This window comes from Acinonyx jubatus, chromosome B3 (assembly GCF_027475565.1).
Source record: "Acinonyx jubatus isolate Ajub_Pintada_27869175 chromosome B3, VMU_Ajub_asm_v1.0, whole genome shotgun sequence".
NCBI classification, from domain to species: domain Eukaryota; kingdom Metazoa; phylum Chordata; class Mammalia; order Carnivora; family Felidae; genus Acinonyx; species Acinonyx jubatus.
In genome coordinates, this window is record NC_069386.1 from 84,730,763 (window position 1) to 84,753,545 (window position 22,783).

General features: G+C 37.4%; 1 protein-coding gene across 12 annotated transcripts in view; it reads right to left on the reverse strand.

The window, feature by feature from the left end:
• SLC25A21 (solute carrier family 25 member 21) overlaps window positions 1-21,288 on the reverse strand; it is a 485,208-nt gene extending 463,920 nt beyond the window's left edge. For 10 of the 12 annotated variants that reach the window (XR_008299377.1, XR_008299378.1, XR_008299379.1 and 7 more), the window contains exon 1: window positions 20,614-21,288. Coding sequence is in view for 9 of the 12 variants with exons in the window: in XM_053224377.1 (XP_053080352.1) it covers window positions 20,614-21,260 (647 nt within the window). In the remaining 3 variants the exon portion in view is untranslated. The remainder of the gene's footprint in view (window positions 1-20,613) is intronic. The other 2 variants (XM_053224384.1, XM_015061578.3) reach the window with 1 other exon arrangement.
• Between the last annotated feature and the right edge of the window lie 1,495 nt (window positions 21,289-22,783).

The window sequence follows — 22,783 nt, forward strand, 5'->3', positions numbered from 1 at the left end:
ATTATGTACTTTGGCATTCAGAGTCATATTCAAAATTCGTAAGATAAAGCCTTTATGTCTTTTTTATTGTTATGGAAACTGATCTCCAAAATAAATAATTCTTAATAACTGTTTAAAATTTGACAAAAAACATATAGGTTTTCCTTGCAGACCACATTTTTTAAATTACAATTTCCATAGCAGGGACACCTGGCTGACTTAGTTCACAGAGCATGCGACTCTTGATCTTGGAGTCATGAGTTCAAGCCTGTTGGGCACAGAGCTTACTTTAAACAAAAAAAAGAAAAAGAAAGAAAGAAAACATTGACTTGTGAATTTACATATCTGCCTAATGCCAGAACAACTGGATAAAATTGAAAAATTCAGTTGATCTATAATTTCCATAGCAATGTAATAGCCAGTAAAACATTCTAGATGCTGATGAAAATGTCAATATGCTAATAGCTATATAGCTCTACCTTAAACACATCTGTCACATACATTAATTTACTATCTTTGGATAATATCTCTTATCTTTTATCTATTTTACTCAATTACTACACGTTTCTAATTGCCCCATCTGCTAATTTCTCTTCATTGAAATGTCAAATATTCTCTATGAGTTCCTTAAAAACCTTGCCAATATACTAACTACATATTATATTGATTTTCATGAGGAAAATCACTTTTTGAAAAAGGAAAAACTATTTTAAATCGTTTATATTATATCCTCCACAACAGTCTTCAACTGAATTTTTTTGGTAAACTACGTTGCAGTCTTTTACCAACGTTCTTTGGTTCAGTATAAATGATATGGTAAATTTGCATTCAAATTCATGGAACTTTTCAAATCTGTTTCCCATTTAGCTGGCCAGCCAAAAACAATATTTTCATTTGTAAACAGCTGTTTCATAATCAGCTCTTTTGTACTATGTGGAACTCCATAAAAAAATAGAAATTTTTATTTAAAATACAGGAATTGCATTAATCCACTGCAAATCATTGATTAGTTTTTGTATACTACCACACGTTCAACTTATAAGGAAAGATTTTAAGGAAAATTTAATCTTGTGTCCAAATATAACATTACTTTAAACATGAGGTCATCTAAACATCTGTCTCCAATATATCACTGGGGATTTAAATCAAAAGTCTGCTAAACATGTACAATCATTTTGAAAATAAATAACAGGACAAATTTTGTCTTGATTATGATTATCATGCATTTTAAAAGGAAACATTTATTCTAATAAGAAAAGTCTGAACTAATTTAAACTTTATTGACATTAACTTAAAATAGTTTCACATAAGAGTAAGAGATATATTTATTTGCTGCTTAACAATACTTACATTTTAACTTTTCAACATTAAATGTTATTCCTTTACCTCTTTATAATATTTTTTATCTTTGCAAAATATTCAAGGAAAATTTTCAAAACATAAAATATTTCCACTCAGTAACTGAAAAACTTAATAATATTTGTTCTGAACTTTCCTTCCTTTAGGGCAAGTATGAATCCTCAACAAGAACGAAAATAGTTCTATGCATTTAATTGACTCCTGCTTTATGCTTTGAAGTAACATGAATATGGCTAATTACAAAACACAGTTAAAGCAATATCTTTACTCCAGGACTTTACAATTAGCAAAAAAAAAAAAAAAAGAATGTATTTTGAAGAGAGTTTAATTAAACTTAGACTCTGTAGCTTACTGCAAAATTTAATTTGTGTCTAGTAAGTGTGAATATTTTAAATTCCGCAACAGGATCACTACTACCAGCTAACTACTTGAGATGAATTAGCATTAAAAATAAACCAAAATGCTTCATCTTCCCAAGTTTCTGCCAAAACTAAAATGAACATTAGCCATTGAAAAGCTGAAGAAAAACAAACTGAAGCATCACTGAATAATACATTGTTAGAAAAACAACATAACATTCCGTAATGTGGCAGAAATCACCAGAAAATTCAGCTACAAGGGATATGAGAGTCTAGGCTGATCTTGCGTCTGGTAGGCTGTCACAAAACGTAACTAGAAAATGGTCATTATGGGTTTCTGAATTACCTCAATTCTTTTCTTCTTCCTGCCTATGTCTTGGAAGACTTGACAGCTTTGGCCGTGGCAATTTCAGGTCACGGATTCTGTGTCCTGGTAGACACAGGCTAAGAATTTCAAAATGCATTCATGACACTGTGTACACAACTCTTTTAAAGGCAACAAGTGTGCCTTACTCATCTTGGATGCCCATTGGCCTACAACTCCATCTGACACATATCTGCAGCTTGATAATGCTTGATAAATGCATGAATAAGTTAGTGAAAGGAATATCTGACTAGAAAACAAGATCTTTGCCCTGGTTCCACTGAAACTGCCTACTAATAAACTGCCTCAGTTTTCCCACGTAGAAAATGAGGCTAATTCTTGAACTGCGTCCTCCCTGAGGTACTGTGAGAACTGAAAGAGAACATACATACAAAAGTATCTAGAAAACCAGCAGTAGTAAACAAGCGTGATTATGATGATGATTATCAACAACATACATAGGTTAAAATTGTAGACACAGAGATAGATACTGAATGTGAGATGAAGTATTTATTTTAAAACACTCTTTTGAAGAAGTTTAAAATTAAAATAATTTGCTTACCAAAATAATGTGATATGTTGGAATATAGAGAAATTCATACTGGAAATAAAGAATTGGGGCTAAGAAATCCCTGTGGAAAAGTTAAGTCTTGTGCTTTCATTGTTTTTTAACTTTATAAGACCTTGAAAACTTAATAATTAATGTCTTCTGAATTACCAGGAAGAAACTCAAGTTTTTTTTTTTTTTTATATAGTTAATCAATTGAGCTTTTCCTGGATCTTTGCTTTCCCATTCCAAAAGGTTTAATACTATAATGAATGGCTAAAGATGCTGATTCAACATAAGCAATATGAAAGCATGTATTCTTGTGCTGCCATTGATACTTTCCTTCAAATTCAAACAAACACAGATATGAACTAAGTAGGATGTGTTTGAATTATACTGATCTTTGCACAGACTTGTCTTTATGATTGTCAATTATCTCCATTTTTTTTCCAAAAAGAACCACTAAAGCATAAAAATAATTTTGTTTTATTGTACTTTCCACTTGTATAACTTGCTCACATTCAAACTTTGGGTTCCTACATATTTTATAATTTTCCATTTCTTTCTATGTAGATTTTCTCTCTATGATGGGAATAAAAAGCAGCCCCTTGAAAAATACTTAACTTGGCTTTTCCCTATTCACTTTTACTCAAAATACTTATAATAAAATATGCAAGGTACTATGGTCACTTTAGTTTTTTCTAGATTATACTGACTTATATTTTTCAAAATATCCACATTGGTAAGCTTTTCATACATTTTTGTCTCAGTGTTTTAATATAATACAAGCCCCACCTTTAGGGACAGTGCTTGTCAACCTTGGCTGCATATAGGAATCAGCTGAAACGCTTTAAAAATGCCAAGCCCCAAGCCCAACACCCCAAGATGCTGATTTAGTTGATATGGAGTGTGGCTCTGGTATCAGGGTCTTTTAAAGTTACCCAGGTCAGTCAAGGCTGAGACCCATTGCTTTGGAAGTTTACACTCTCGTCCAGGAGATTGCTAACAACACAACTAACCGTCAATTTAGGGAGTGCTTACTTGTGCCCAGTAGCCAGCTAAGCACTTTATGTGCATTATCTCATTTAATTCGCAGCAACGTTATGAAGAAAGATTCTGTTACTAATTCCTACTTTACGAATAAGGACATGAAGATTCGAAAGATTAAGAAACTCTCCCCAGGTCCTACCGCTGTTAGTTGGCTGAGAGAGAACTCAAAGACAACTCTGTCCAACTCCAGAGAAGGAACTCTTCATCACTGACTACCATCATGGTGGAAACTGGGCCATAAGACAAATTTTTTTAAAAAGGCAAGTCAGAGGGCTAGTGAATAGAAGTGACAGAAGGATTAGCTTCAGGGATATAAAAAAATTAAAATTAGCAAGACACTGGAAATGTCCTTTCTCTTCTTAGCCTGATTGTCAGAATAAATTGTTAACTTTCTCAAACTAGTAGCATTTGAGGAAAAGAACATTCCCAGGCAGTGTCCTGGTCTAGCTGCATACCTCTTAGTTGTCATGGACACAGGAAGGAACAATGAAATCATTATTTGACTATTATTTTCTAGTTGCTAGTCAGCATATGATTCTGTCTGTAAACTGCATCTCTGCATTCCCTACAGATCAGGGGAGCTGTCCCTCCTGGTAGTGACAGAATAACCACAAACAAAACAATCCTTCTCAGGGGAAAGCCATCTTTATCTGTCAGTGTTAGTCAGTTGAGAAACAGAGCTGCAGGCAGCTGAAAAAACAGTTTGACTGTTTTAAGTTTACAGGTGGCCTTATAATGGAAATTTTTACACACTGAAATTCCTTTTTCAAGTTAAAAAAGTTTGGACAAAAAAAAGACAAAATTTGGCAGTATTTTAACGCAATGCTTCTAACCAGCTTGCGAAAGCAAAATATCAAATTTTAGTGAAGCTTGGTGAACTAAGCACCCGCCTTCTGGCAAACAGACTCAGTTAAGTATTCCCACCCTTTCTGTGCTGAACATTCCTCATGGTTAAAATCAGATCAGCCACACATACCTGTTATCACAGGGCCTGCTATATACAAGACACTTAAGAAAAGCTTTCTGAATGAATTCATGGACATTAGGAAGAATTTAAAAATATTTTTAATAGAAGATTGTATACACAGAAACATAATAATAATCTCAGGATATAAATAATAGGATAGCTGCTTAAAGCCCAGCTGGAAAGTATTTTCGTGTGTGTGTGTGTGTGTGTGTGTGTGTGCGCGCGCGCGCGTGTTTGTTTGGAAGAAACCAGGATGAAAAGAGTAGAAGGCATTTGACTAATAATTCCATAAGCATTAACAGCAAGGATTCGATACTTGGGATTCCACAAAAGATACCTGTTGGGCTTTCTCCAACATTTGGGGCAATGAAGCAGACAAAGCCAGTTTATTTTGTAGGTGGCTCAAAACCTTTTTCCTGATTGGCCTATCATAACTTAAACTTTTTTCTGGGGAAAAGGCACAGTTTGAGGCCTATCCCACACAATAAAGTACAACTAATTAAATTTATCAGGTTAGCTACAAGAATAAAATTTTTCTAGAACAAAATCAGGGTTTTCAAAAGTCAGATTAGGAAGCTATTGATGAGAGTCAGAAAGTCATGGGGTGCTTTGGTGGAAAGCCCTGGACAGCCCCCTCAGTGAGAATGCTGACCATTGGGGCTGAGACATAGAAAAAATTCAGAAACTAATGAGAAAAGGAGAGATGGTTAATTACAAACTTGGGTAATAATTTTGCTTGCAATTCCTGGGAAAACGACTAACGCTTCTTAATCTATAAACCTTTAGTTGTCGATCAGGTGGTCAGTCTCTTTCTCACTGGCATGGGATACGGAAATAACCACATTAAAGAAAAGGTCTTTATTATCTGTATTGATTAATAATACTTGAAACAATTTGCTCCAAATGGTACTTTGCGATTTTAAGATCCCCAAAGTTATTATGAATGATAAATATAATAAAATACCTACAAAAGTATTAATGCCCTTCTCTAAAAAAAAAAAAAGTAGGCCTTGAGGGAAGGGAATAACCCAAGTTATTTGATAGGGTGTCCACTGGGATATAAACTGAAAATCATCCCTATAGGCCCACTATGGAATATTGAAAATGAAGCCTAACGACTCCATTTTGGAAATAAAAATATTAAAAATTTCTGTTGAAAAATAAGATTAAGTTAATGATATCCAGGTTTAAGAACAAAACAAAACTCTACCACCAACAAACAGTTAAGCAAAAATAAGGTTAGGTTTCTAGAAGGTAAACAGAAACATACAGTTTACATTATAAATTGTAGAACAGAATTATAGTTAGCATATATTCATATAGTATGTCACTCATCTATGAAGATTTCTTTAAATTCCTAGAATATGTCTAAATACTTTTATATTTTCCCTTTATGTTAGTAACTAATATTTACTGAGTACTTAGTAAATTCTAGGCACAATGATAAGCCTTCACATGTATCAACCCATCTGACCCTTCTAACAACTTTATGAAGTAGATAGCAATGTATCCCTATTTTATAAGTATAAAGTACAAAAATGTTAAATTGCCTGCCTAAAGTAACACACCTAGTGAGTATCAAAGTTGGGATCTAATGCCAGGCAGTAAAGCATCAGAATCCCCACAGGAGACCACTTCCCTTATTATCTCGACTCTTTTCATAAGGTAAAGTGCACTACTGAAAATGGTGCCCCATTTTCTTTCTTTGTCAATAAAGAACAAAAATGAAGTAGATCAATGTTTTCATATATTTTTTTAATTTTAACTTATCTACAAAAAGTCTGCCATCCATTTCTAACATGTGAATAATGAAAAGCGATAGACTTCCTTTTTGAATTTACAATATAAAATATTTCTGTGTAGAGTTGCTCATAAGCAGAACTGTGCATCTTGTATTGATTACATGTCAAATAGAGTAAAACCTTGGTTTGCGAGCATAATTCGTTCTGGAAACATGTTTGGAATCCAAAGCACTTGTATATAAAAGCAAATTTCCCCATAAGAAATAATAGAAACTCAGATGCTTTGCTCTACAACCCAAATATGTTCACATATAAATGATTACAATTGTGTAATATAATATAAAGAAAGAAAATACAAAATATAAAGAACAATAAACAAATTAACCTGCACTTACCTTTGAAAACTTTCATGATTGGTGAGAGAGACAAGAGAGAGGAGAGTTATTGTGTAGGACAACAGAATCACTGCTATCTCTTGGCTCAATTGAATCTTTTTCTGCATGGGAGCCATTGTACATGCTCACAAGGATGTTGACTACAGCACAGTATTAATAAATTCTTGTCAGATACTGTATTTAATGTAACTGGCAATAAGGCAGCAGAGGAAAGGGTCTATATCTGCAGGCAGCCTGACCTAGAATGAAGCAAAGCATTCCTAAACTTACTCTTGGATGGAAAAGCAAAGGACTGTCGGTAGGTGATTTCAAGTGACAAAAAGTACACTAGTGCCAGTTGTGGGCACTTTCCAACATTCTGAAAAATCACTGACTTTTGCCAAGCATAGTGGCCTGAGACCGAGCATCCAAGCATGAGAGACAATCACTCATAATCCTGCAGCAAGCGAGAGAGACGGAGAACGAGAAGAACCATTGGCTCAGTTTTGATCATGTGACATTCAGCATCATGTATTATTCATATTGCAATACTTCATTCATCAAGGTAAAATTCATTAGAAATGAATATTGCACAAACACGTTATTTGCAATCCAGGGTTTCACTGTATTCCATTATAGCAAATCATACTGTTTAGCATTTAAATATACCTTTGGTCAAAAAATAAAAGTTTTATTTTCAGTACAGCTCTGAGAAACTATCACTCCTACATTCCCTCAACTATCAGCAAAATAAGATGCTACAAATGAGTTCAAAGTACTTAGTTTCTTTTTTTTTTTTTTAATGTTTATTTTTAAGAGAGTGAGAGAGAGCACAAGCAGGGGAGGGGCAGAGAAAGATGGAGACACAGAATCCAAAGCAGGCTCCAGGCTCCGAGCTGTCAGCACAGAGCTGGATGCGGGGCTCGAACCCATGAACCATGAGATCATGATTTGCACTGAAGTTGGACACTTAACCAACTGAGCCACCCAGGTACCCCAGCACTTGGTTTCTAAAATAGAAGATATTTTCTTTATCTTTGCTATATTTATGGCTGGTCAGACAGGGGCACACAAGCAAAATATGTCTCAAAAGAATTGTACTGCTTTGTGGTGAATGTAATTTGAATAAAAATAGATGTATTGAGTGGATATTATCTTCTAAGCACTGTGCAAGGCCTGGAGATACAAAATAAATAAGAGTTGGTCTCTACCTAAAAGGGGCACACTTATTTTTTTCACTATTCAACCTGTTTTTATTAGTCAACATTACATGTTTTTTATATATTTTTAAGTCCAAATCACATATTTATTTTTTTGATTTTATTTTTTAAATTTACATCCAAATTAGTTAGCATATAGTACAATAATGATTTCAGGAGTAGATTCCTTAGTGCCCCTTACCCATTTAGCCCATCCCCCCTCCCACAACCCCTCCAATAACCCTCTGTTTGTTCTCCATATTTTTGAGTCTCTTCTGTTTTGTCCCCATCCCTGTTTTTATATTATTTTTGTTTCCCTTCCCTTATGTTCACTTATTTTATCTCTTAAAGTCCTCGTATGAGTGAAGTCATATGATATTTGTCTTTCTCTGACTAATTTCACTTAGCTTAATACCCTCCAGTTCCATCCACGTAGTTGCAAATGGTAAGATTTCATTCCTTTTGATTGCTGAGTAATACTCCATTGTATATATATACCACATCTTCTTTATCCATTCATCTGTCAATGGACATTTGGGCTCTTTCCATACTTTGGCTATTGTTGATAGTGCTGCTATAAACATTGGGGTGCATGTGTCCCTTCGAAACAGCACACCTGTATCCCTTGGATAAATACCTAGTAGTGCAATTGCTGGGTTGTAGGGTAGTTCTATTTTTTTTTTTTTTGAAGAACCTCCATACTGTTTTCCAGAGTGGCTGCACCAGCTTGCTTTCCCAGGGGTACACTCTTTGCCAGACTTAAAAAACAAGAAATAAATCCAGTATAATCTTTTAAATTAATCACACACAAAAAAACTAAGGTAATTGTGAAAGGCATCCATGTAGAGTAAAACAGAAGATAGTATGTAAGCATATCAATGAAAACAAACACAAATAATACTGGATAATGCCTATTTAAAAACACCTACTGAATGGACTGATGATACATTTTTAAACTATAGAATATATAAATCTGGCAGGGTCACATAGACATCATCAACACTGCTTTCTTTCCATATAACTTAGGAACCAGTGTCTCTACTTTTCTTTCTTCCCTTCCCTTCTTTGCTTCTCTGTTAGCTTCTAATCCCCAGCACATGTATGCTCAAAACCATAGAAGGTATACGCTAATGCAGATCTCTACAAAAACATGAAGGAAACAAAAGGTCTTGTCCTTCCTTGATGCTTGATCAGGCAAACATGAGACTATATTGCTCTGTAAAAGAAAGTTGCTGATATGCATTCCAATTTTGATATGATCACATTTCTACTTTCAACTTAAAAGAATATGAAATAAATGTTTTCTTAAGTCAACTAAAAAAGCCCCCACTACTCAAAATAAATCACTAAAGAGTCTTTAGTATTTCTTATACTAAGTATTTTCAATATTAAGCTTCTTTATAATTTTCCTAAAATTTCATAGCTATATACATTTCTCATTAAGAGAGAAAGAAATAACATGTTTAATTTACTAATCATTTTTTTTATGTTTTAAAACACATGGTCAAGTTACACTGCCATCTTGTGGTTAGAAGCTCATTTACAGTGGCAAGGACTTCTGGAATTAATTCCACACAGAATCTATGTACCTAAAAGAAAAAAAAAGTCCTGTTTGGAACTTCTGTCTAAGAAATGCATTCTTTTACATCTCCCTCACTTTCTTACATTAAAGCCAAGAAATGCCAAGAAATGGCATTTTGAGTGGCTGCCCCAGATAGATAAATAAAAAGAACTATGCATTTGGCACTCTAGATCTTGCTCACAGCAGCTTATAATTTACAATTAGTATAATACACACTCTAACCCTGAGAATTTAGAGAAACAAAACTATGGAATCTAGGAGGTTCATTCCCACAAGGTAATTTCCAAGACCTACAAGCAATGAATGTTACATTTATGCTAAGCTTATCAACAATTTTTGTTTGATCCAAAACTCTAAATTCAAAAGAAAGACCACCACAGAGGAAATAAATATTATAGCAATAAAAATAATTGCCCATCCCTCTTATTCACATACATAACCTTGTTTTTCCATACACAGTTAAGAATCATAATTAAATGAAAAAATTAATTCCAAAGTACAGTCCTCCACATTTTTCAAATGCATAATTCTCTATGATCTATGCCAGGCACATGTTCCAAATGTCTTATAATGGTGGAATCTAATTAGAAGTTAACACACTTCTACATCTAACTGTCTGCAGAAAGCTTTTCCTTCTTTTTTTATTTTTAAGTAAATCACCAAAATTATAGGAAGACAGTGCCATCTATAGGTCTGCACAAGGACAGAATGGAGTTCTATTCAGATGTGACTGTCCACTGTGATACAGTAGTCAACCAAATGCATTGCACTAGAAAGAAGTTCCAAAATAACTCTGCTCATTGTTGAGTCTCTGGAAAGGTGCCTATAATTTATTCCAAAGTATTTTATCTCCACAATCATTCTCCAAACAAGAAGAAGAACAACAACAACAACGGCCACATCAACAAGGACAAAAATAATATTTTCCATAACTGTATTAATCTGATTTTGGCACATTTTATGACTCATAAATAATTATTTATTATTGTTATTTATTAATAATTATGATATTTTTTCAAGAAATATTAGCTCATTGGCACTCTCCCTCTCACATAATGTAAAACTTTTTGGGGTTAATTTTTTTTTAGGTGCCACTCAATTCTATTGAAACATATATTTCATTATAATTTTTCCAAAGTTGTATTTCCCCTTAGAATAGTCCATTCTAGTTTTTATAGACAATCAACTAAATTCACCCTGCATCTCACCTACAGCTACCAAATTATTGCAAAAGGAAAAACTCAAAACAAACCTATTTTATGCAACTTCAATTCCCTCCTCTTTCACAGCCAGGCTCATTCAGTCTGTTCTGAGGTTGCTCTTTCTTCAGTGAGTCATTCTGGTGTCTTACCTAGTTGTACAGGTTTTAATTAACAATTGCCCAAGGATTGGGGCTCAGCTCGTTCCTAATCAATCGCCTACAGGGAATGACACAAAAGAGATAGCCCTGTCAATGCTGACAAAGTCCTCTGATGGGTAAAGTGGAAAATTTTATACTTGTACTATGGCTGACATTTAGAGATCTGGCAAAAACAAGGAAGAGCCAGGTTGCAACAGAGGCAGATCCTGATTGTTCATCAGTGCACAAGTTCCTTGAGCAGCTACAATATTTAACCCAGCCTTAAGGAAAAAAGGTCTTATGGAGACAATACTCTGTATGGGGCTGCTAACCTGGTTTCTCATTTTGTACCCCATGAGGCAGGGTGAGGTAGCGGGTAGGAATACAAACTTTGAAAGCAAAGAAAACAGAGTCTGAGTTCATGTTCTATTACTCGCCTTGAACAAGTTTTTAATTTCTCCAAGCTTCACTTTCCTCATCCTCAAGATATTACAAATTAATATCAATCATTTAAGCAAAGTAAGGTGCTTTATACATAGTAATCATTCAATAAATGTGAGCACTTAAGATTTATCTTACTGTTTCCTGTTTGTCTGATCTTAATTATCGACTAATTAGGAAAGATCCATATAACCCAAACGAACACCCAGAAAAGGTCAGTTGTAACCCACTAAGTTAACAAAAAGAATGAATGAGAAAGACAACTCAAAATAAGGGTGAGTACAACAATACAACAAAGAGAAAATGGTATTTGATGGGGTAATATTAGTTTCAAAATTTACCTCTAAAACATTACCTTTGAAAATCACTAAGAGTTCACATAACTCTTGATCCCGTGATATTTTTACTGTATAAGTGAGAAATCTGAGTCTGCAGGACACAGAGAAGTTGGAAATATCAGGGAGTTACCTGCAAATGGGTAATACTGAAGCCAGAGAGCAGATGGGCTTGCTCGGGGAGCTAGGAGTGTGTGGAGCAGAGAATGCCAATTTTTGAGGAAAGGAAAAAAGAGGAACCAGCAAAGGAAACAGTAAAGAAGTGACTGGATATGAATAAGAAGATAACAGTCAATAGCAGAGACAACTTTAAAGAGAAAAATTGGTCAGAGATGTGAAGTTTTACAAAGAATAGGTAAAATTAGGAATGAAAAGCAGTAGTTAACAGTTTGGGCAGAAAGGGAAAGACAGATATGCCAATTATAGTAGGTTGGAAACCAAGTGAAGAACTTTCCACAAAGGTTGACAATGAAAGGAAGAGAAACATAGGACCATGGCTTGAGATAAGTAACACTAACTTGAGAATTACAACATGAAGAGAAAAATACAATCAAATGCCTGTTGTAGGTTGAATTGCGTCCCCCCCCCCACCAAAAAAAAGGTATATTCAAGTCCTAAACTCTGGTATGTGACTTTATTTAGAAATAGATCTTTACAAATGTAATCAAGTTAAGGTGAGGTCATACTAGATTGGAGTGGGCCCTAATCTAATGATACCCTTATAAAAAGATGGAAATTTGGACAGACACAGAGACAGATAGGAAGAGAAAGCCATGTGATAACAGCCAAAGAACACAAAGATTGGTAGCAACTACCAGAAGCTAGGAGAGAGGCATGGACCAAATTCTCCCTTGCTGCCTCCAGAAGAAACCAGCCCTGCCCACACTTTGTTTCAGACTTCTAACCTCCAATACTGTGAGACAATAAATTCCTGGAATTTTAAGCCATCTACTTTGTGGTACATTGTTCAGACAGTCCCAGCAAAGTGATACAAGGGATCAAAAGATAGAGATCTAATAGAATATTTAGAATGGCATAAACCTTGATCACGTCAAAGTATGGAAATAACTGACACAAAAAGAATAGTTTAAAACCAGAAGAAAAATAAATTAATAAGAAAAAGCAGTTAAAATCTAGAACAGTTAAGAATCCCATAGAAGTCCCTTAACCTAGTTTCATTTATTGCCATTTTAAGATACCATCTACTTAAATCATAAAGATGTTTGAAAATGATCTGTGAATCTCTTTTCATTTTGGGGTCCTGGAACAAAAGATAATACATAAATTTTAATGTGTATTTATTTTTGAGAGGGAGAGAGAGACAGAGCACGAGCAGGGGAGGAGCAGAGAGAGAGGGAGACACAGAACCTGAAACAGGCTCCAGGCTCTGAGCTGTCAGCACAGACCCAGACGCGGGGCTCAAACTCACAAACCGTGAGATCATGACCTAAGCTGAAGCTGGATGCTCAACCGACTGAGCCACCCAAGCGCCCCAAGATAATACATAAATTTTAAAAATTATCATGGACCTCTTCCTCAGAAGGTGGCAGACACTTCAGACCTGAAGACAATTTTTTCATTTCATTTACTAAATGATTACAATGAAAGGAAATATTGTTGAAAGAAAAGAAAGTTCTGTTGCAAATATTGGTTGTTTGATGGCTTGAACCCCAGCATACTTCTCCCTCTTCAGAGTTGGACCCTAATAATATATTTTGTGGCTTACGCTTCTAGTATTTATTCATTAGTATAGTCAACAAACATTTCCAAGCATCTACTATGCTTTACCTAAAACACCAGGTTCTCAGTGCTCTGAGATGTTGCAGTCAAGACTGGGAGGGGTGGGCAGTGTGTGGGCAAGGGAGACAAGGAAGGGCTGGTTTAACAAAGTGTTCCTAAGATGTTGTGCAAACATTGATTCACACTTTTACGTCAATTGAATCACGTACCCACATGTTATACATGCGTTTTTAAAATGTCTTTCAGGGATGCCTGGGTGGCTCAGTGAATTAAGCATCTGACTTTGGCTCAGGTCATGGATTCACGGTTCATGGGTTCGAGCCCCGCAACAAGCTCTGTGCTGACAGCTCAGAGCCTGGAGCCTGCTTCGGATTCTGTGTCTCCCTCTCTCTCTGCCCCTCCCCAGCTCTCGCGCACGCGCGCTCCCTCTCTCTCTCTCTCTCTCTCAAAAATAAATAAAAACATTTTAAAAAATTAAAAAATGCCTTTCAGTGAGGGAAACTAAGAAATCCTTTGAAATGTGGTTATGAGATTTATATTTTGTTCTTAAATGCATATTTTTGAGAACTAGATTTTCTTTAAGAGAGATAAGACTACATTTTCATCGGGGCACCTGGGTGGCTCAGTCAATTAAGCGTCCAACTTCAGCCCAGGTCATGATCTCACAGTGTGTGAGTTCCAGCCCTGCGTCAGGCTTTGTGCTGATGGCTTGGAGACTGCTTCGGATTCTGTGTCTCCCCAGCTCACACTTTCTCCCTCTCCCTCCCTCCCTCCCTCTCTCTCTCTCTCTCTCTCTCTCAAAAATAAATAAAAACATTAAAAAATTTTTTAAAAGGTCTTTCAGTGAAGGAAACCAGGAAATCCTTTGAAATGTGGTTATGCAGTTCATATTTTGTTCTTAAATGCATATTTTTGAGAATTAGATTTCCTTTAAGAGAGATAAGACTACATTTTCATTAAAATGCATCCCTTAAAGGTATTTTATAATTAATTTGAACAGTAGAGTTGTTTCCTCCTATGTGGTTGAAATAAGGGGAATTTTTCCTCCCTAATTACCCAGATAATGGGTTCCAGCCTCCCTCTGATGTGTCATAAAGGCTCACCTGTTTCACTACAACCTGCTATTTATTATCAAACAATTGCAGTTTCCCAAATCCTGAAGTTCCAAAGGTGCCATTTATCCAAATCACATGTGTGCCTCCTTTGCACCCATTCTAATGGGTGCAAGAATTTTCCTTGATAAAAATTTTAACCTTGATTACCCCCCGGGTGCATCGACCCTTTTATTACTTAGTCCAAATTAAAATCCAGAGGACTAGTACACATACTGCCTATTAAGACACTTATTTTAACTGTATTTTAACTATTATGGGTTAAAGCAAGCAAAAGTAGAATTCTTGTGAAAATGAATATATATATATATATCATATATATATGTATGACATACAAGACCAGGAGTTTAAAAAAAATAAGATTTCAAATTATCCAATACCATTTTAGTTACCTTTTAGGTTGAAAGCCTTGACTCTCTCCCCTCAGTATAATGCACATTTTATATATACTCTCAATAGCTAATTTCCCAGAGATCTATCCATGAATGCTAGGGTTCCTTCCCCCTAAAAAAGGTTTCTCCTTTCACCTTGTCATTTGACCCCTTGAAGGCGATTAATGAGAAACTGCACAAAGTACTTGAACTGTGTCTAGTACAAAATTGGAAAACCTGTTTCCAGGATAGTTTGACTAAATAATTTCACCGAAATATCTCCAGGAAGACACATAAAATAAAAATTGTGATTGGAGATGTGATGGGGGTGTGCCTACAAGATACAAGGAAGTAGGGTGGGGCTGGTGAGGAGCCTGGAAATTCTGGGAAGAAATCAGTGTCCTGCATGCATGGAGACCATGTAAATAATATAAGGAGGGGAAATTCTCTAGGAAGTTCTCTGAGTAGCACTTGCAGACTTCTAAGAATATAAGATTCTGGGAGGTAGAAGGAGGAGGGTCCTAGAGATGTGCAAGAGAATTCAGTGGGCAGGGCCTAGGCATGCTCTCAGGAGGGAGCCTGACAAGCTCTGGGAGAGCAAGGTCTCTCAGGAATCCAAGAGGACTTGCCAAAGACCCTGGAAAATTCTGATGTTAGAGGCAAAAAGTCCAGTGGGAACTTGGAGAGAATTACCATCTGAGTGAGCCTAAAAGGCTTCTACATTTCATGTGAAGAACCGCATGAGCTTTGGAAACACATGGAAGAATCCAAACTGATAGTTAAGGAGAATGGGAGGGTCTGAGGTAAAGTTGAGTTCCTGGCCCCAAGGAAGACATGTGCATAGAAGGGAAACTTCCTGGAGCCCTGATGGTGAGCAGACAAGGGAATGATGTCTAATACTGAGGCCCAGGTACCTTGGGAACTCTAGCAAGCTTGGGGGAATTCTGTCAGTGTTGCTGTCAGGTTTGCTACCCGACATTTGGTAGTAATAGAAAAAGATGTCCCTTCTCCCCCAGGTGGATGCATCTCTACTCTAGGATACATGGATTATGAATCAGCATGGGCTAGATTTCAGCTCCCACTTGCTCCAATGGCCAGAGCCCTTTTTTTCAGTGTACAACCTACCCAACTTCACATACAGGCCCTGAATGAACTGGGAATTTCTTTTAGCTAAAAGCTAATCTTGTGCCCATACACATGAAATTGTTTAGGGAGAACAACCTATCATTTAGCAGAAAGACTACAAGAATGGTATTTGTAGATAAAAGAACTCTTTTAAGGGATATAAATTAAAGAGATATAAAGACAATAAGGGATAGTAGACTTGATTTGATCTCTCCAAATTCTAAAAATGTCTGATAATGTAAATGATATTTTTCTGGTGCCTCTCCTATCCTGATTTCCTACAGAAATGGTTGCATGCTTGAGCAACCATAGGCAAATTAACTAGGCCCTCTGTAGGTCAGTTTCTTTACCCTGGAGTTGTGGTGAGGATTAAACACGTTGATCCATTTAAAGCTAGAACTGGGTCTAGCGTTTAGTATTTACTCAATAAATGTTAGTTATTATTTGCGCTATTCACATGTTAATGAGAGTGTTGAGCTGCATGAGGCTGTAGAGGCCATCTGGACAACATTCGTCCAGAAAACAGTTTTCGAGCTAGGCCTTGGAAAATGGGTAGAATTTCAATAGCTAGAGAAAATAAGAGGAAGACATTCCAGGAATTGGGAATAAAGGTGGAAAGGTACAGGTAACATTCAAGTATTTAGCAGAAACTGAAAGGCATGTGTAGGAGAGGAGTGGTAAATAAGCCTGACAGCTAAACTGGGGGCACATAATAAGGCTTACAGAATTCATCCTTCTCTCTCTGGTCAGCAGTGAAAAACAAGAATGTTTTAACTTGTAACCCTCTGAAATCTGATTCCCCTCTATAAAATCTCTTTTCCTCAAAAGTCTTTTAATGCAGGGCATCTAAAACTGGAAAGTGCAAACAAATGACTTGAGGTCCTTCCTATAATACAGATTCTGATATGGCAGGTCTGGAGTGAGGTCTGAGACCCTACATTTTTAACAAGCTTCCAGGTGCTACCATGTCTCTGCTGCTGCTCGTCCACGGCTCACCCTTTGAGCACCAAAGGTCTAATCCAATGGCCTCTTCTCACTCTCATCCTTACCACCTCTGCAGTGTTTGGCCTTGCTGATTTTCCTTAAGTTCTCATCATTGGCTTCTATTCTTTCACGTGAAACTTATGAAATTACTTGAAGCTGAAATTACAGACTAGAAGCCTCCTTTGTAAAACTTCAGTACATACCAACTTGTCCTGGGCATAGCTTTCATCATATAAAACAAAGTTGCCATTGGTAACAATACTTTTACATATTAGCTATAGCTACAAGCTCGAGTCCAATCTTTAGATGTATACTGTCCAAGCAAGTGTAAGTGTATCAATCTCTTTGGTTTTTGAAATGCAAGTATCACAAACCATCTTTTAATATAAGACAGACATATTTTGTTATGAAAAACATCTATTGCCTATCTCATAATGTGTCTAACTTCTCTGGAAAATAAATCTCCCCCGAAATCCCCATGCCCACTGTGGCCCCACCCATCCACATGGGTACTGGCTACCATTTATTGGTGCAGAGGTGGGCCCTTATCCAAAACTGGGTCATCTTGAGTCTTTCCCCCAGGATTTTACATGAGAAATGGAAAAAAAAAAAAAAAAAGCAAGTTAGTCTCTCACTATCTCTATAGAAGTGAAGAGAATGTAAATTCAAGAGCTGTTAGGAACCACATTCTGTCATGTGGATGGCAGAGCAGAAAATAGCAGTCAATTGTAAGAAAAAAAGATTGATAGGGGCCCATGGGTGGCTCACTCAGTTAAGTGTCCAATTTTGGCTCAAGTCATGATCTCGCAGTTTGCTGAGTTCAAGCCTCACGTCAGGCTCTGTGCTGACAGCTCAGAGCCTGGAGCCTGCTTCAGATTCTGTCTCTCCCCCTCTCTCTGCCCCTCTCCCTCACACGCTCTGTCTTTCTCTCTCTCAAAAATAAATAAACATTAAGAAAAAAATTTTTTTTCATAAAAAAGTCTGAAGGTACCACAAGAGCACAGGGAAATACCTCCACAGTATGGCACACTGACAACCTTGAACATCTCCACATAACCTGTGGACACGGCTAGGCCACAGACTGATTCGAGTCTTGGCAGAATGCCCGATGATTTCTTCTGGTCTAAGGGAAGATAAGCAGCCTGGTGAGGAAGAGCAGAGAAGCTGTTTCTCCTGTTATCTTAGGGAAGACTACCATGAGGCCATTTCTCATGTATCTCTCTAGTTTCAGTTGAACTCAAGACTTTCCACCTCATTCCCACTTGGGGGAAGCTGCAGCCTTCAGTGTAAGTCAATAAAACTGCTTGGCTGTGGTTCTGAGGCACCTCCTCGACAGTAGAGTGACCCGCTGCTCATACCATCTACCAACTGGCATCTTCAGTTTGGTGTTGCCCATGGAATAAGGGACACAGGGAACTGACACCACCATATCACCTGCTTTTGCTGTCTAAGTAATTAGCTATCTGAACCCATTTGGGCATGTTTACTCCTTACCAGGCAAATCTATGGAAATATGGCAAACCATCCTAACAGCTGTATTAGTATTACTGGTGACCCTGCTATTCGCCACAAACCTGCTGCCTTGGAAATGTTTAACCATTTGACAACGTGAGGAAAGGTAAAGGATGACTTCCTGAATTCTCCTCAGTGCTCTAGCTCCTGGTTCCAGTCTCTTCCAGGAATGCATCCAGACCTTGAATTCCAAGAGATTCCCTGGTATTTCTGCAATAAACTTCCCCAGCTTTTTTCCCCCTTAAGAAAGCCAAAATGTATTTTTAACCTTTACCCTCAAAAGGTCATATAATACACACCCAGAGGTGCCGCATTTGATGACATTATCAGTAATGAGAACTTTAGCGCTAGAGATTCAAACGCATTTTCTATATTTATTAAAATTCCACATCTCTTGTATATTAATTTCTCTTTGGCCCTTTACCTAGTATATGTACTATGATTAATCTGCATTTATTAAAAACCAGTAAATATAAAGTTTTATGAAAATATTATTGCCTAAGTAGAAAACACGATCTCCTTTCACTATGATGAAAGTGTACATTACTTTCAACATTTATCAGTGATTCCATAGTACCAAATCTATAAATCAACCACACTATGTTTAATTTACCTTACACATATACTAATTTTCATTCATATTAGTTACAACTATAAGAATATGATGGAATCACACATTTGTGCCAAATATTTATCAACCAACAAAAACATGTAAGTAGGTTACAGTTTGACCCTTGAGTTTAGCTGTGTCTAAGATCTAGTATGATCATCTAAGCCAATACAGAGATGCTTCTGAATCATTAATTAGAGATTAGGATGTTCACCAGTTTGCCTTACTCTCCCATTCGGACAGCTAAGTTTTCTTTGATCAGGGTCATGGACTCTGCAATCAACCCAGTCAGGGAGAGCTGGCAGTCTGGGATATTATGGAATTTGACCCGGTGACTAAATTGGTGAAAATTCATCGTCACTTCTGGGAAACAACTAAAAAAGCAGACAGTGTGGCCACTGACATCATAATTATGGATGGACAAAGCATAATCACATATAAGAGATGAATGCCTTGATGGTCATATTAATGAAATATCATCCTTATAAACTGTACAGACCATGATTGATACATGTGGTTGCTTGTGGTACTCCTGAGATGCAAATAGTTCACGACATAATGATAACTAGTCATAATTTGTAATAGGCCTTTATAAAAAGTCCAGGTGTATTTGAAAATAAATTTTCCTAGTTGATGTTAAACATTAGACATCTAGTCACTCTCCCCATATGATTTACTAGAGTTACCATAGTATAACGTCTTAAGAGAATATCTACACTTACAAAAATGTTTTATGGTGCTGAGTGAATTGTAGTAATTTATAAATTACTTTATAAATTTAAAATAAAAATGTGTCACAGCTATAAAAACTTAAATTTTCAATCAACTCATGATTTATATTTTAAAGTATCTTTAAAACACATCCATACAACATAATCTCATGGGTTCTTATTTTCTCTAGCCACACTTAGTAATTATTTCCATGATTAGTTACAAATTTTTTCTAGTTTTTTTCCCACAACGTAACTCTCCATAAATTGTGAACCCCTTATATCAAAGGTGTTTATGTGTGTTAACATATGCATTTAATTTTAATATGCCTATTTAAGGCACGAATAGCCCCCAGCAAGCACTCTCTGCACTAAGACCTGTGGAGTGCTGAGGTACACACTCTAATGACGGAGGCAGGAGTTATGTAAGATCTGAGCCCAGAAGAAAGAAGCTGCAAATGATAGCAGAGCTAAGGCTGACGCAAGCTGGATCGCTTCAAGTAAAATAACCAGCTAGGAATCAAGGCCTCCTCCAAGTTGCAGGCCTTGGGGCTGCCTAGCTTGCATTTCAGGCTGACGGCGCAGAAGGCGGGGCAGCCGAGAGCGGCGGCGCGGCGCGGCGGCGACTTGACCTGGGGCACCGGCCTCCCACCGCCGGCTCCCGGCTTCCTTTGCTCTGGCCCTCGGCGGGCTCAGGCGCTGCGCCTGGAGCGCTGCATTTAGACGGGAAACTTCGGATGCCAGGATTGTCTGAGAAAAGTTTTCCGACACGCTAAATGAAAAGCGACTGGCCCCTAGCGGGGCGGCCTTACCAGCGGAACCACCGGCCAGGATCTGGCGAGAAGCCTCTTTCACGAAGCCGACCTCGGGCTTGGCGGACATCTTCGAAAGCCCAGGACGACGGAGTGGGCCGAGATGAGTGGGCGAGCTCGCCGGCCTCGCTACCGACCTGCACAGCTTCTCCCAATCGAGAGAGCCGGGGCTGGGCAGTTCCTTGCGCCGAGTGAGGCTGCAATCCGGCGACTGCTCGGAGGTGGAGGCTCAGGGCGCACACTCGCCACCGCGTGATGTGCCGCGGGTCCGAACCTGCCCGCTGCACCCTTTCAGGGGCGCTCTCTCGGCGCTGGTAGGCTTCCTGGGCTCCGCGAAGGACCTCGGGGGAGAAAAGACTCGCGGATGGGGTCGGGCTGGCTGCCGCGGTGAGGCGGGTTTGGTCTCCTAGATTGGCGCCCACGCGCTTCCCTATCGGGAGCCGCCTGCGGTTTGTCAAGCTGGACGTGCTGCCTCTGATAACGCAAGTAAAGAAGCGTCTCCGGCCTAGCTGCCTGGGCTGGGGCGACCCTTGCCCTCCCGGCAAGCAGGCGCACTGGGAGGTCCTAAAGAATGGACAGGTGGATACGTTCTTTGGAGTTAGTTGTCCTGAAATTGTGGGCAGTAGAAACGAGAAAGCAAATCCCATTTGCAGTTACCTTGCAATTAGGGTAATGTAGTACTTCACATAGAAATGGTTTTGGCTTAAGGGAATTTATCACAACTCATCAACCTGAGTTTTATTTACTGAAAAACCAAAATAAAGAAAAGGCATTACTACAGAGAGGTGTCATAGGTACCCTAGGTCAGTGATTCTCAAAGTATGAACTTAGCATCCAGGAACAGAAGCACGATGTGAGAGTTTGCAAGAAAGGCAAATTCATGGCCCCACCCATATCTACTGAATCAGAATCCCCGGGTAAAGGGCTCAGAAACCTGTGTTTTAGTAAGTTCTCCAGTGATTTCTTAAGAGCGTTAAAGTTTGTGAACCACGAACCTAAATGATCTAGGAACATTAAGGAACTATCAGTATATTCTCTCTATAAAACACTTAATTGTTCACACTAGCCCTTTAGGATATTTGGCAAAACATAAATGCTAATATATACTATTTTTAAACCACAAGTTACAAATGCTATGTAGAAGAGACACAATATAATGAAATTTCAGAAAAATACCTGCCACACCTCTAACAGGTAGGAGATGATACCAGTAAAAGGTATTTGGAGAGGATTTGGAGCCCCTATTGTCATATTAGTTCTTAAACACACTATTTAATACTAAATATATTCACTTTGAACCATATGAAATTGCCAATTATGAAAAAGCCAGGAACAGTGGAGTATCAGCAATATAATATGATTAAAACTTATTGTATATGATTTCCACTTAAATATGCAAAATACAATAATTAGTTTCATGTTTTGTTTTTATTTCTGAGGCAGAGCTATTAAAAGCTGGTAATAATGGTATCTGACTGGCAAAACTGTTGAAAGTAAGGAATTGGGGAGTTTGCTGCTTGTGGATCAGATACGCAAAAATAAATTTTCTCATATTTGGTCAAATATTTGATTAAAATTACCAAGTTTGAAATGTTTGCCATGAAATAGTTTTCAGAAATTTTTGCTATTTAGATAAAAGCTTTTGAGCAATGTTTCAGTCTTTTACAAACTAAATATGAAGTATTAAGTGCAATATAGAATCACGTATTCAACAAATATTGAGAACCTGTTATTATACTAAGCACTAAAATCAGAATTTCAGAACTCATAGGAAATATTTCCCTCATCGTCCAGTGAGGACACTGAGTTTCCCGGGATCACACCATAAGTTAATAATGTCTCTGGGATTTGGTTCCAGAATTCCCTCTTCTAATAGCAACAGGATTGTAGATTTCAATATTAGCTGCAGGCCAAACTACACTCTGTCACACAGAAAACCAAAATAATTAAATGCTCCCAAATTAATTTGTTTCTTCATATATATAAGTGGAGAATTTTTTTAAGTTAAAAACAATGTCACAACTATTAAACCCCAAGGCACACACTGAACAAAATTCTAGATTCATTCACTGAAAGCTTAACTAAGTATCAGCACTTTCCTACGTACTGGCAATGTAACAGTTAAAATTCCTAGTGGAGCATATAATCTAATGGAGGAGATACTACCACA